This window comes from Stomoxys calcitrans, chromosome 1, assembly GCF_963082655.1.
Source record: "Stomoxys calcitrans chromosome 1, idStoCalc2.1, whole genome shotgun sequence".
NCBI lineage: Eukaryota > Metazoa > Arthropoda > Insecta > Diptera > Muscidae > Stomoxys > Stomoxys calcitrans.
In genome coordinates, this window is record NC_081552.1 from 255,554,330 (window position 1) to 255,567,930 (window position 13,601).

Here is a 13,601-nt window from a genome sequence, read left to right on the forward strand (position 1 = left end):
CTTCGACATTCCACTTCAATTTGGCTTAGATCGGTCCAGATTTATATATAGCCGCCATATAGACCGATCCTCCAATTTAGGGTCTTATACCCATAAAAGCCACATTTATTATCCGATTTTGCCGAAATTTGGGGCAATGAGTTGTGTTAGGCCCTTCGACATTCTTCTTCAATTTGGTTCAGATCGGTTCTGATTTGGATATAGCTGCCATATAGACCGATCACTCGATTTAAAGTTTTGGGTCATAAATTTTTTTTCATTTTATATCCGATTTCATTGAAATTTGGCATAGTGACTTATGTAAGGCTTTTCGACATCCGTGTCGTATATGGTTCAGATCGGTTTATTTTAGATGTAGCTACCAAAATACCAATATTTCGTATACACAGTTGAACAATGACTACTTATTTTACTTTTTTCGCACACTTTATGTTCTGTTAAAAAAACAAGCAGCCGTCATAATATTTAAGGTTTAAAAATAAACATAATATGAAATTTATCTACAGTAAGTTTTTAGCCATGTACATGAAATATTCAATAAACGTAACATACAATTTTTTATTTATTTTTTTGTTATGCATAATGTGTTATGCAACATACTTTATATGTTTCATTTTGTATGGTCATTTGCCATATATCCATGAATTTTTATAAAAAAAAGAGATTTCTTTCAAATTTCAATATTATCAGCTAGAATCAGTTTCGTAATAATTCCTGTTAAAAAGAGAAAAACACCACTACGGCCTAGTATGAAATCAAATATTATAACAAGACTATCTGTGTGTACAAATCGAAATATACACAAATTTGTTGTTGTATACAAGCATTTATACGACTATCTAGTGAGCACACAAATAAGTTTTTCATGGAAATTTCTATGTAAATTCATACCTAGGCTATCGATAGCTTACGCTCACTCACACCACGATGAATATGTAAATATCAACTAACTCGAAGCCGCACACACACACACACACACACGCGCAGACCTACCCAATGACTCACTCCATGTTCCATATACGAGGAATTTTAGTTTTAGGATGTTCAATGGGTCCACAGGCACAAGCACACACACACACAAATGTAGCTAAGGCAACAAAATCGCCATTGGCTTTGCATTGCAAATGGAAATCGAAAACATCAATGCTAACGGAAAGGACTTATACAAATATTTGGATGAAAACTAAAGTTTTCCAAGTACCCAAAAGAACAACCAAAACGATATCTTTTTGCCAACCACCTCACCCTTGAGATAAGCATGAAGCAGTTGCATACAATTACTCGTATGTCAGTGTATTTGAGTGTACATTTCTAGGTTTATTGCAATGCAAAAAATGTTTTATATAAATATGAGCTTACAAACGCACTTCCTCAATAAACAAAAAAAAAAATTTCAGTTGTTTGTTATTCTGAAGAATAAAACTGAAATTTGTTTAATTTTTTTTTCTTATTTCTTTCTGGAAAATGTTTGTACGAATCTTGTACACCTTCCGATTGTGTAAGTGAGAACAAGTAAAAACGTGCTAAGTTCGGCCGGGCCGAATCTTTTATACCCTCCACCGTAGATCGCATTTGTCGAGTTCTTAGCGCGGTATCTCTTTTTAGGCAAACAAGGAATATGGAATAAGAACTGTTATGCTCTTGGAGCTATATCAAGTTATAGTCCGATTCGGACCATAAATGAATGCTAAACATTGTAGAAGTCATTGTGTGATATTTCAGTTCATTCGGATAAAAATTGCGCCTTGTAGGGGCTCAAAAAGCAAAATCGGGGGATAGGTTTCTATGGGAGCTGTATCAAGCTATTGATCGATTCAGACTATATTAGACACGAATGTTGAAGGTCATGAGAGAAGCCGTTGTATAAAATTTCAGCCAAATCGGATGAGAATTGCGCCCTCTAGAGGTTCAAGTAGTCAAGATCCCAGATCGGTGTATATGGCAGCTATATCAAAACATGGACCGATTAAAACCATACTAAGCGAAGTTGTTGGAAGGGATGCCAGAACACTACGTGCAAAATTTCAGTTAAATCGAATGAGAATTGCGCCCTCTAGAGGCTCAAGAAGTCAAGAACCAAGATCGGTTTATATGGCAGCTATATCAAAACATGGACCGATTAAAATCATACTGAGCATAGTTGATGAAAGTGATAGCAAAACACTACGTGCAAAATTTCAGTTAAATCGGATAAAAAATGCGCCCTCTAGAGGCTCAAGAAGTCAAGACCCAAGATGGGTTTAAATGGCAGCTATATCAGGTTCCATACCGATTTACGCCATACTTAGCACAGTTATTGGAAGTCATAACAAAACACTTCATGCAAAGTTTCAGCCAAATCGGACGAGAATTGCGCCCTCTAGAGGCTCAAGAAGTCAAGACCCAAGATGGGTTTATATGGCAGTGGACAAATTTGCATTTGTCCCTTAAAAATTAAGAACATATCGTAGAATAAGTTGTATGAATTATTGAATTGTATTGTGAATTGATATGAATTGTCTAGCGTATAAGAGATCCTTTTTTGCCATCCGTACTAGATTGTAAGACTATTGTGAATTGTTAGTTATAAGCCTTTTAGTACTGCAGCTCACTTGCCCTTTCTGTAATTTTTAAAACTTCACTTCTTACACAACCGCAGCAAGGTGAGCATCCACACTTTTTTCTCCTCTCCTAATAACACCCTTACCTTTGTAATCTCGCAACCGAAACACTTACCATCTTTTTATTTCCACTTGTCTCTTTTGGGTTTATCTCCTCTTTTTCTAACTTATTATTCCTCTGTGCGTGAGGAATAATAAGCTTAGTAAACCGCCTAAATTACAGTCCACTCATCATCAGCCATCGAGGGAATTCCGATTGTGACGTCATCTCTCTCGATCACTCACCCCCGCTCCGTCTACATTGGAATCCCAGTCGTGTTCATGGTCCTTCGAAGCCGTCCACTGAGACAACCAGAGACAACCATCGATTGAGGTAAATCCCATCTACATTGACATACATACATAGTTGTGTGCCATCGTTTCGGTAAGTGAAACCACTTCAGTTGTTAAAAAAAAAAAGCTACATACATACACACTTATAAAGGGCTAAGTGACAGAAAAACAAAAAAGAGATAAAACTACACCGGAAAAGTGCAAAATCATAAGGAAACCCCATGGTGAAGTTATGGGTTGCATGAACAAACGCATTTTTAAATGCGGTGTGGATATATGGGAAATACTGCGTAAAATCCCTTAAAAAAAAGAGATCAAAATTTGTTATTTCCCGAGAATTGTCTGCCCGTCTCTATTTTCGCTTTAAAAAGAAAAAAAAGTGCGTATGTAAAGCTTTGTGTATATGTATTTAAAGACTGAATCGTTAATTGTGAGAGGAAAGTGCGTGAAAAGTGCCAAAAAGTGTTGCTTTGTCGGTCCTCGTGTGTTGGACACGGTAAAAAGTGCATTGTAAGGGCAAGATTGTTTAAAATAACCTTTTTTACAAGGCTCTGAAAATTACGGTAAAATTTTATGTTATTTCTTCAATTTCTCCTTGTTTGCATAAATCCCGTTAAAATCAGGCAAAATATATTTTAAAGTCCATATAACGGATCAAAATCGCTGAAGACTGATACATAATTTGCTGCAAAAGTAATAAGGAAATTTTTAATACATAGTCCCCTTTATGTATAACACAAAGTTCAACGAACGTTTCGTGCAGTGTAATGAGGAAGATTGAAGTTGACTCTCTTTCTATCTCTGTGGATTTGTGCAGGAGAGAGAACGAAAAAGAGAACTGCAACTCAAAAGGTAAAAGCGAAGACCAAACGAATGAGGAGCAAAGGAAAGAAATAGACGGACAGACAGGCCAACACTTGGAAGAAGAAGAAGTTGGGTTTGATTTAAATTGATTTGGAACAATGTGGAAGTGTGCAGTGAGAATTTAAAAGAATTAGAAAATAGAAAAATTTTATGTGAGAATTTTTAAATAAATAGCAAAAGTGCAAACCCCAAAAAAAAAAAAGTGCTATTAATTTTCACAATTTGCAAAAGAAATGGAAAAAGAATATAGAATTAAAAATATTTGTTGAAGGGAGAAATCGAGCTAAATTAACAAAAGAAAAGGGATAAAGCACATAAAGTTAAAAACCAACCTTCCATATAAAGTTAAAAACCAACGACACATACAAAAATTTAAAAAAAAGTGTAAAGTTCTATGGAAAATTTAATAAATATTGCACGGTTTAAAAAAAAAAAAAAAAAAAAGGAAAAATTGCACAGTTATTGAAATATTGCTTAGTTCTATAATTTATTGCACATATCCCATCTCTTATAAATGCTTAATGCATTCGAAGGGAATGCAGAGACTAAACCCTTTGTTATTTTGCTATTGTCAAAATATTGCACAATTCTGAAATCACAACGCTGAGTAAATTATTGCACACCCCCTTCTAGTGTACGCTCACTTCATACATGCCATAGGAATATATAATATTTAATCATTTGCACTTGGATTTGGTTGAAATTTTTAAAATATTGCACAGATATAAAAACACTTATTTTAAAAATATTGCACAAACCAGTTGTTGACCCACTCTTATACATACCTTTTGTCTTTGCATCCACCATTTGCGTAATTTGTTTTTTTTGGTTGTCAAAAGCATTAAAATATTAAAATATTGCACTCATACCTTATACTAGTTTTAAATCACGGCACTATTTTGGTTCATTGCACGCCTCCCTCATAATTTTCTACATTATTCATTATTATTATTATGCGAATTTTCATGATCCAGCAAACGTAAATAAAGAACAGAAGAAGTAAAAAAGTACCAACCAAGACATTTGTCAACAAGAGAAAGAATAAGGAAAAAGATCAAGAAAAAAAAAAAAAAAAAAAAAACAAACAAACCAAAAGGGCTGCTGCCTAAAAGCACTGGTTGGTACATACAAATAGAAATAAAGAAATACGCGCCAATTCTCTTCTCATATGATCACTTATATACGTATGAGTGTATGTTTATGCATCTGCCTACCCGCTCCCATTCTGTTCTGCCTACGCTGCGCTGCCTACTCGGTACTGCCAACTCCGTACGTATTGACTCTGTCGCTGAACAACAAGCAGAGCCCTCTCGTTTAGCCACCTGATACACACACGCACTTACATTAATGGTCATCATCCGCATGTTTGTTTTGCCCTAGTTGTTCCCATTGGAATATTTGTTTTTGAAGAGGAACAAAACAAACTACGTGTTATTAGGTGTTACCAGATTGTTTGTTTTGTATTGAATTGCGGGATTCGTAATTATTTTTCTCAATTTCCCCCGCTTAATTAAATCAATTAAAAAAGGTATTTGGAACAGGAAAACAAGAATTTCCTTGACGTTTGGCATCTTTGGAAGAGTTTGTTATTAGTTAATACACGATCATAATTGTTTTTTTTTATTTTTGATTTGCGTATATAAATCATTAATCACTGAAGTAACAAGAATCTGTGTGCAGTATTTGGCAACAGTGCATGCGTACGGCACCGTATGAGTACATACCCTCACTCAGCAGGCATACACTTAGAGAAAAAAGCTCAATGAATAAAGCGGCAGTTTGACATTTTGATTCATATGCAATTTGAATTGAATGTCTTGGAATCGTCAATACACTAACAGAATTATACACACATATTTACTAACTCATAAATTTCGAACCATATACACATTTTACCTGTTTTTTCAGCCTTTCTGTGAACTTGTTTGACAAGTTAAAGAATTTCTATGAATTAAACAGAGATATTTGAAGAAATTTATCAAGCTTTGGAGAAGTATGTGTTTTTAGAATTTTGAGAAATTCACTTACACATATCAGCTGATAAGCCACTCTAGATAAATTTCAACAGATATCATCTGAACATTTGTCAATTATTGAATAATTGCTCGCAATTAGTACGCGGCAGTGTATAGTTGTGAGAAAAGGCGACAAGTTCTCTTTTGCCACACTCCTCTACAACAGAACCTTTTCCTTTTTGATTGTAATGCAATTCAAATTGACGGTTCTCTGTCTATTGAACTGCAGTTTATAAGTTGGTGCAATTCAATTAAAATTGAATTTTCGGACACCACTTATCCCTCCGACTATGCTCATCACGGGAATTTCAGTCCCTCACGTCTAATGTTATGAATTATTTGGATTAGCTGTGAAATCTTGCCTTTGGTATTCTCGCCTTTAAATCTAAGACTGCTCTTTAGACGCCCGCAAAGATTCTGAGTTTTTAAAATTATATTTGGCATATTATGCAGAACCCGCTACTTTAATTATTCGGAATCTTATCACCTCTCTTACTAGCTGAACAATTTTGGTTATTCAACGAAGCTTTACGCTTGCACTCAACCCAATCGCAAATCAAAATTGTTTCTATCTCCCTGTGTTTCCAGAGGCAAATAGATTTCTCACGACAGTACACCAAATAATTCTTCTGCGCTACTTTCTTGGACAAGAGTTGAAATCTCTACTCGAAGTAATTCTTCTGCACTATTTTCCCAGACAGGAGTTGAAATCTCTTCACTCTTCGCTTATTTGCTCTATTTCTCATTGTTCACTCTATTGTACGGAATCAGTACAGAATGAACTTAGAGGAAGCCACCACGGACATGGCTTCTCTGCCTTCGGGATCTAATCCTTTATCGAATCCCACTTCCGCAATTAAGACTTCGTCGAATCAAGACAAGTTTCTCTTTGATTGCGACCATTTGATCAACTTTTGCACTCAATTTGAACAGAGTGACATTCAGGATCAAACTGATTCGGTATTGGAAGTAAAGTTAGAGGACCTCGAGAATCGGTGGCAACGACTTCAGGCTACCTATGAAGGTCTCATGCTAGCTCCAAGAAGTGTCAATACCAAGGACTACAGGGACAACGCTAGAGTTAATTTCAATGCCAGCTCCGAAGCCTATTACATGGCAAGGTCCCAAATCCTGGATATTCTGAGAATATCAGGAGGAAATGCTCGCCAGAACGCTAGGCACAGCCTTATTCCGGCTTACATTCCCCAGCCTTCGGTTGATCACTCCTCTCAAGAGGTGGCTGGCAGTTACATCAAAGTGCCTCCCTGTGATACAGAGGTATTTAAAGGGGGTTACGAGGAATGGCCATCATTCCGTGACATGTTCACGGCCGTTTACGTTAACCATCCAAAATTGACGAGAGCTCAGAAGTTATATCATCTGCGGAACAAGACTAGAGGTGCAGCTGGCGCCATAGTCAAGAGATTCACTCTATGCGATGAAAACTTCGAACTCGCTTGGAGTGCTCTAAAGGCTCGTTATGAGAACAAGCGGGTCTTAGTAGACAATCAATTAAAGGTTCTCTTCAACATTCCTATGGCATCTGTGGAGAATAGTGAAGCAATTCACAAAATTCAATCCACCGTGAATGATTGCCTGTGCACTCTCGAGACTCTTGACGTCAATGTAGAAAGCTGGGATCCCATACTCTTATACTTGGTTTCGACCAAGTTGCCAGATGAAACGCTGGCTCTGTGGGAGCAATCCCTCAAATCTCACCGCGATCTTCCTACCTGGAAACAGCTCGATGAATTCCTCATCAACAGGTACGAAATCGTGGAACGGCTCTCGAGCATAAAAGCCACAAAGACCAGAAGTTCGCTCCCGTCTCAAAGCAGTGGTAAGGTTCAAACTTATCACTCGCAAGAAAAGCTAAGCTCTTCTTGCCCCCTATGCAGTTCCGACCACACCATAAGAAGTTGTGGACAGTTTCGGAAATATACTGCGCAACAACGCATAGATTTTGCATACAAGCACAAGTTATGCATAAATTGCCTCTCCTCATCTCATCTCAAGACAAATTGCAAAAGTGTGAACACCTGTATAATTTGTCATAAGCCACACCACACTCTGCTTCATCTAAGAAGTAATCCAGAAGTGGAAACTGAAGATCAGGCAACCCATTCTAGTCGCGAGGATGACAAGGGTCAAATGAAATCGTCTGGCATGAATTCGAGAAACACGGGTCATAATGAGGCTCCCTCAACTTCAGGCGCAAGGCGCCCCTCTCACGTTCAGGCCAATTTCTCGTCCAACAACGAAATGATTTTGTTACGAACAGCTCTGGTTCGGATGGAACATCAAGGGGAGTTGTTTACGTTAAGAGCTCTTATTGATCCTGGTTCTCAACGAACCTTTATAACACAGCGAATTCAGAAGCGCTTACAAATTCCCACTTCTAAAGCGCATTTTGAGATTTTTGGTATTGGCGAACAGACTCAAACGTCAAATAAGGAAAGCCAACTTGTCATTGTGGCGGAGAAATACGATGTTCGCTTCACAGTCTCGGCAATAGTATTGCCTAAAATGACAAAATGGCTTCCTTCCGTCTCATTCAAAATCTCAAATCCGTCCGAGTTGGAGGAGTTAGATCTGGCCGATCCAAACTTCAACAAATCCGCTCAAATTGACCTAATTTTAGGCAATGATTCTGAACGATTCATTAATATGGAAGGAATCAGGAGGAATATATGTGGCGATACCTCAGCATACAATACAGTTTTTGGCTGGGTATTGAGCGGTCCAATGCAAACTGAGAGAATTTTATCATTTTCCACGAACGTGGTGGAATCCGAGGATATAGAAATCAGCGAACTTCTGAGAAAATTCTGGGAGCAAGAAGAGGTACCCATGGCTCCTCCTCTTTGTGAAGATGATCAGTTTTGCGAAGAGTTTTACTCTAAAACTACCTCCAGGTCGCCGGACGGTAAATACGTCGTGAGACTGCCTTTCAAAGCAGAATTCTCCGACTCCCTCTCTCTTGGCTCATCTCGCTTTCTGGCTCTGGCTCAGTATAATCGGATGGAGACAAAGCTCTCTAATGATCCCGAGCTAAAAACCGAGTACAATTCGGTTTTAAACGAGTACATTTCTCTTGATCACGCTCAGGAGACCTCGTCTCAGGAAATCAACTGCGATGGACGATACAATTCATTTTATCTCCCACACCACGCAGTCGTCCGTCCAGAACACAAGTCCACGAAGGTGAGAGTTGTGTTCAACGCATCTCGTAGGAGCAAATCTGGTTATTCGCTGAATGATGTGCTCCGCACAGGACCTACACTGCAAACCGATTTAACGTCTGTGATCCTCAATTGGCGCCGATACCGATATGTGTTCGGTGGCGACATTCAGAAGATGTATAGGCAAATATGGCTACATCCGATCGACAGAGCATATCAACGCATACTTTTCAGACCGGATCCTAACGGACCGGTGAAGGATTTTGAACTAAAAACGGTTACCTTTGGTCTGAACTGCGCACCGTTTTTAGCAATTCGCACTCTATTGCAACTCGCCTCTGATTCCGAGGATGAGTTTCCGAATGTCGCAAAGACACTGAGGAAGGAGACTTATGTCGACGACATTCTGTCTGGTGGCTTCACTATAGAGGACACTATCCGCAAGCAAGAGGACTTGATATCAGTTCTGGGGCAAGCAGGGTTTCCTCTTGTGAAACTGACTGCAAACGACCCACAATTACTTGCCCGGCTTCCCAAAGAGAGTCTCTATGACTCTGACTTCTTGCGTTTCGATGAAGCGAGCACAACGAAAACCTTGGGTATCAAATGGAATGCGCTTACTGATTCTTTCAGTTACACCCTCGGCGCTCTTCCAACAGATCAGCCCATGAGCAAACGCAAGGTACTGTCTGCCGTTGCTCAGTTATTCGATCCTGCAGGATGGGTGGCTCCCATTGTAATCAGGTCGAAGATACTGATGCAGCAACTTTGGCTAGAAGGTTTGGATTGGGACGACGAACTCGGCTCAGAAACTCTAATGAAGTGGAATTCTCTGATATCCGACTTGAATCACATCGGATCAATCTCCATACCCAGATGGCTACAGTACTATCCGACTGATACAGTAGAGATTCACGGGTTCGCCGACGCGTCTCAGGCGGCGATCTGTGCATGCGTCTACATTAGGTGTCGGGCCTCAAAATCCGTTGTATCCTCGAATTTACTCGTTGCGAAGAGTAGAGTGGCTCCACTGAAGCCTGTATGCCTACCACGTTTGGAGCTCAATGGAGCCTTTCTCTTGGCAAAACTTGTCAACATTGTGCTATCCACTTTCGATCTGGACGTTAGTGGCATAACTCTTTGGACGGACTCATCCATTGTCCTTGGATGGTTAACAAAACCACCATGGACATGGGAAACATACGTGGCCAATCGGACGTCCAAGATTCATGACCTTCTTCCAGGGGGGACATGGCGACATGTCCCTACTCACGACAATCCAGCCGACCTCGGCACAAGAGGTTGTAGGCCGCAAGACCTCACATGCAACTCATTGTGGTTTCATGGCCCAAATTGGCTGACGAACCCACCGTCAGAATGGCCAAACAGGAACCCTTTGGTATCCCCTGGAATGGGAAAGCGCATGAATATCCAGGTTATGCACGAGACAGTGGAAGACTCAGACATCCTGCTCAGATTCTCGTCATACCCCCGAGCACTTAGGGTAGTCTCCTATATATTCAGATTCTACTATAACTGCCTTGCTGAATCTAGAGGGACCACTAGTAACTCCTCTCCAATTCTTACCCAAGATGAGGTAAGAAACACGAAATTCCGTCTGATAATGTTGGCCCAGATGAAGTGGTACCCAGACGAATACAAGCAGGTTAGTAGTTCTGAAGAACTCTCCAACAAAAGCTCACTACAATGTCTGAACCCCTTCCTGGATCGGGACAAGGTCCTACGCGTTAATGGTCGACTCGCGGCTTGTTCTTTACCCTACAACGAGAGATTTCCTATCATACTTCCAGGGAACTCTCGGCTTTGCCACCTTTATTTGCTCCATTTGCACGAATTTCTCGCCCACGGTGAATGCATCCTAATGTGTCGTATGATTCAGACAGAATTTCACATCTCACGTCTCAGACCAAGGGTGAAGGGCATTATTCACAAGTGCAAAACGTGCATCATCTTCAAGAAGAAGCCTTGCTCCCAGATTATGGCTCCGCTCCCTCTTGACAGATGTACAATAACACCACCATTTCACGTGACGGGCATAGATTTCGCAGGGCCCTTTGATCTCAAAAGTTCAGCTCTTCGCAGAGCCCCTCTCTTAAAGGGTTATGTAAGCATTTTCGTGTGCTTCTCAACAAAGGCTGTGCATTTAGAGCCATGCTCCGAGCTCTCCACGGCGGCATTTGAAGCCGCCTTTTCTCGATTCGTTGGGAGGCGAGGCCTACCTCGTAAGGTAGTATCTGATAATGGCAGGAATTTCGTGGGTGCCAGTCGAAAGATGCTACGAGAGTTTAGGAGTTTCATTCAGGTTGCAGCAAGCGACATTGCTGAGAGGTACTCTACACAGGGCTTTGAGTGGCAGTTTATACCCCCTCATGCTCCACATATGGGTGGGCTTTGGGAATCGGCCGTGAAATGTTTTAAGCACCATTTCAGGAGAGTGGCTGGCGCTCATTTATTCACGTTCGAGCAATTTGCCACATTACTTGCTCGTATTGAAGGAGTTCTGAACTCTCGCCCCATCTCTGCCGTCTCTGAGGATCCGAATGATCTCACGGCGCTGACTCCCGGACATTTTTTGAAAGGCGCTCCGATAATGTCATTTCCCGAGCCTTTGGCTGGGGATATCTCCGTGGTAAATAGGTGGGTGAAGTTGAAGGCCATCCATCACCAGTTTGCTATACGATGGAAAGAGGAGTATCTGAGGACGCTGCAGAAGCGTTATAAATGGAAGACCACTTCTCCCAATGTGAAGGTCGGTGATCTTGTAGTCGTAATGGACGATCTACTACCGCCTAGTGACTGGCGACTGGGAAGAGTGTCTAAGACCTACAGCGGTTCCGATAGGAACACCAGAATTGCGGATGTGAAGATCGCATCCGGGGTCATTACTCGACCAATCGTTAAACTATGTCACTTACCCATACTTGATCAAACCCAATAGGGGAAATTATTACCGCATAAGTGTGTCTGCTTCTCCCCTCATTTCCATTTCCTTTACTTTTCATACCCGTTTATATACTCTATCTCACTCTCATTTGTTTTCTCATTTCTTGCTTACCTCAACAGTCAATAAACATCTGTCTACTTTCAGGTCAAAATGAGTGCCCAAAACCTCTACAAGTGCATGTTGTGCAAAAAACGCCATGCCCTCAGATACTGCCCAATTTTCATCCAGATGACGGTGGAGGACAGGAGGGTAGTAGTTCGACAGCACAACTACTGCCGAAATTGTCTGGCGAAAAGCCACACAATTGATGACTGCCAGTCGGCAGATACTTGTCGAAAATGTGGGTTTCGGCATCACACCATGCTGCACCCACGAAAACTCACCTTCAACTCCAGCAGCTCTACCATCACCACCAAATCGACCTCATCAAGACAACAACCCCAAAAGAAACCACCAACTTTAGCACGGCCTCGACGACAACAATCAACATCAACTCCGGCCCAACGCAAACAACCAGCTAAATCACGCCTTGGCCAACGTCAACACACAGCCTCAGCTGGTCAACAACAGCGACAACCCAAAAAACGCTACAGGTCTCAGAGTCAAAGAGGCCGCCTGCCACCAAAGCCAAGACCTCAGCAAAAGCCAAGACCTCAACAGAAGCCAAAGCCACAGAAAGCCAAAAAAGAACGCTCAGCAGCCCCTCAACCGAATTACTTGATACTGTCAGAGGCTATAAAGTCCTTGGCGACCGTACTTTGCGCTTCCTCATCAAATTTTGCGTAACCGCAAGGCCGGCGCCATGGACAAATTTGCATTTGTCCCTTAAAAATTAAGAACATATCGTAGAATAAGTTGTATGAATTATTGAATTGTATTGTGAATTGATATGAATTGTCTAGCGTATAAGAGATCCTTTTTTGCCATCCGTACTAGATTGTAAGACTATTGTGAATTGTTAGTTATAAGCCTTTTAGTACTGCAGCTCACTTGCCCTTTCTGTAATTTTTAAAACTTCACTTCTTACACAACCGCAGCAAGGTGAGCATCCACACTTTTTTCTCCTCTCCTAATAACACCCTTACCTTTGTAATCTCGCAACCGAAACACTTACCATCTTTTTATTTCCACTTGTCTCTTTTGGGTTTATCTCCTCTTTTTCTAACTTATTATTCCTCTGTGCGTGAGGAATAATAAGCTTAGTAAACCGCCTAAATTACAGTCCACTCATCATCAGCCATCGAGGGAATTCCGATTGTGACGTCATCTCTCTCGATCACTCACCCCCGCTCCGTCTACATTGGAATCCCAGTCGTGTTCAGGCAGCTATATCAAAACATAGACCGATTTCAACCATACTAGACGTCGTAGTTGGAAGTGGTACCAGAACACTACGTGCAAAATTTCATTTAAATCGGACGAGAAACGCGCCCTCTAGAGGCTCAAGAAGTCAGGACCCAAGATCGTTTTATATGGCAGCCATATCAACATATGGACCGATTTCAACCATACTTAGCGTAGTTATTCGAAGTGATACCAAAACACTACGTGTAAAATCTCAGTTAAATCGGATGAGAATTGCGCCCTCTAGGGGCTCAAGAAGTCAAGACCCAAGATCGGTTTATATGGCTGCTATATCAAA

General features: G+C 40.8%; 1 protein-coding gene across 4 annotated transcripts; it reads left to right on the forward strand.

The window, feature by feature from the left end:
• Positions 1–2,411: 2,411 nt before the first annotated feature.
• LOC131994280 (activating signal cointegrator 1 complex subunit 2 homolog) lies at positions 2,412–13,280 on the forward strand. Of its 4 annotated transcripts, none has more exons than XM_059360989.1 (2): positions 2,412–2,973; positions 12,104–13,280. In XM_059360989.1, the coding sequence occupies exon 2, from the start codon at positions 12,110–12,112 to the stop codon at positions 12,743–12,745; it is 636 nt and encodes a 211-aa protein (XP_059216972.1). In that variant the 5' UTR covers positions 2,412–2,973; positions 12,104–12,109; the 3' UTR covers positions 12,746–13,280. The 4 variants fall into 4 exon arrangements, with proteins under 4 accessions (XP_059216972.1, XP_059216970.1, XP_059216969.1 ...); XM_059360987.1 differs by having other exon boundaries at positions 2,937–3,024; XM_059360986.1 differs by lacking the exon at positions 2,412–2,973 and adding an exon at positions 4,239–4,431.
• The last annotated feature ends 321 nt before the right edge of the window (positions 13,281–13,601 follow it).

Coding starts and splice junctions, on each gene's coding strand:
- LOC131994280 (XM_059360989.1), top strand. CDS start 12,110: ATGAGTGCCCAAAACCTCTACAAGTGCATGTTGTGCAAAAAACGCCAT.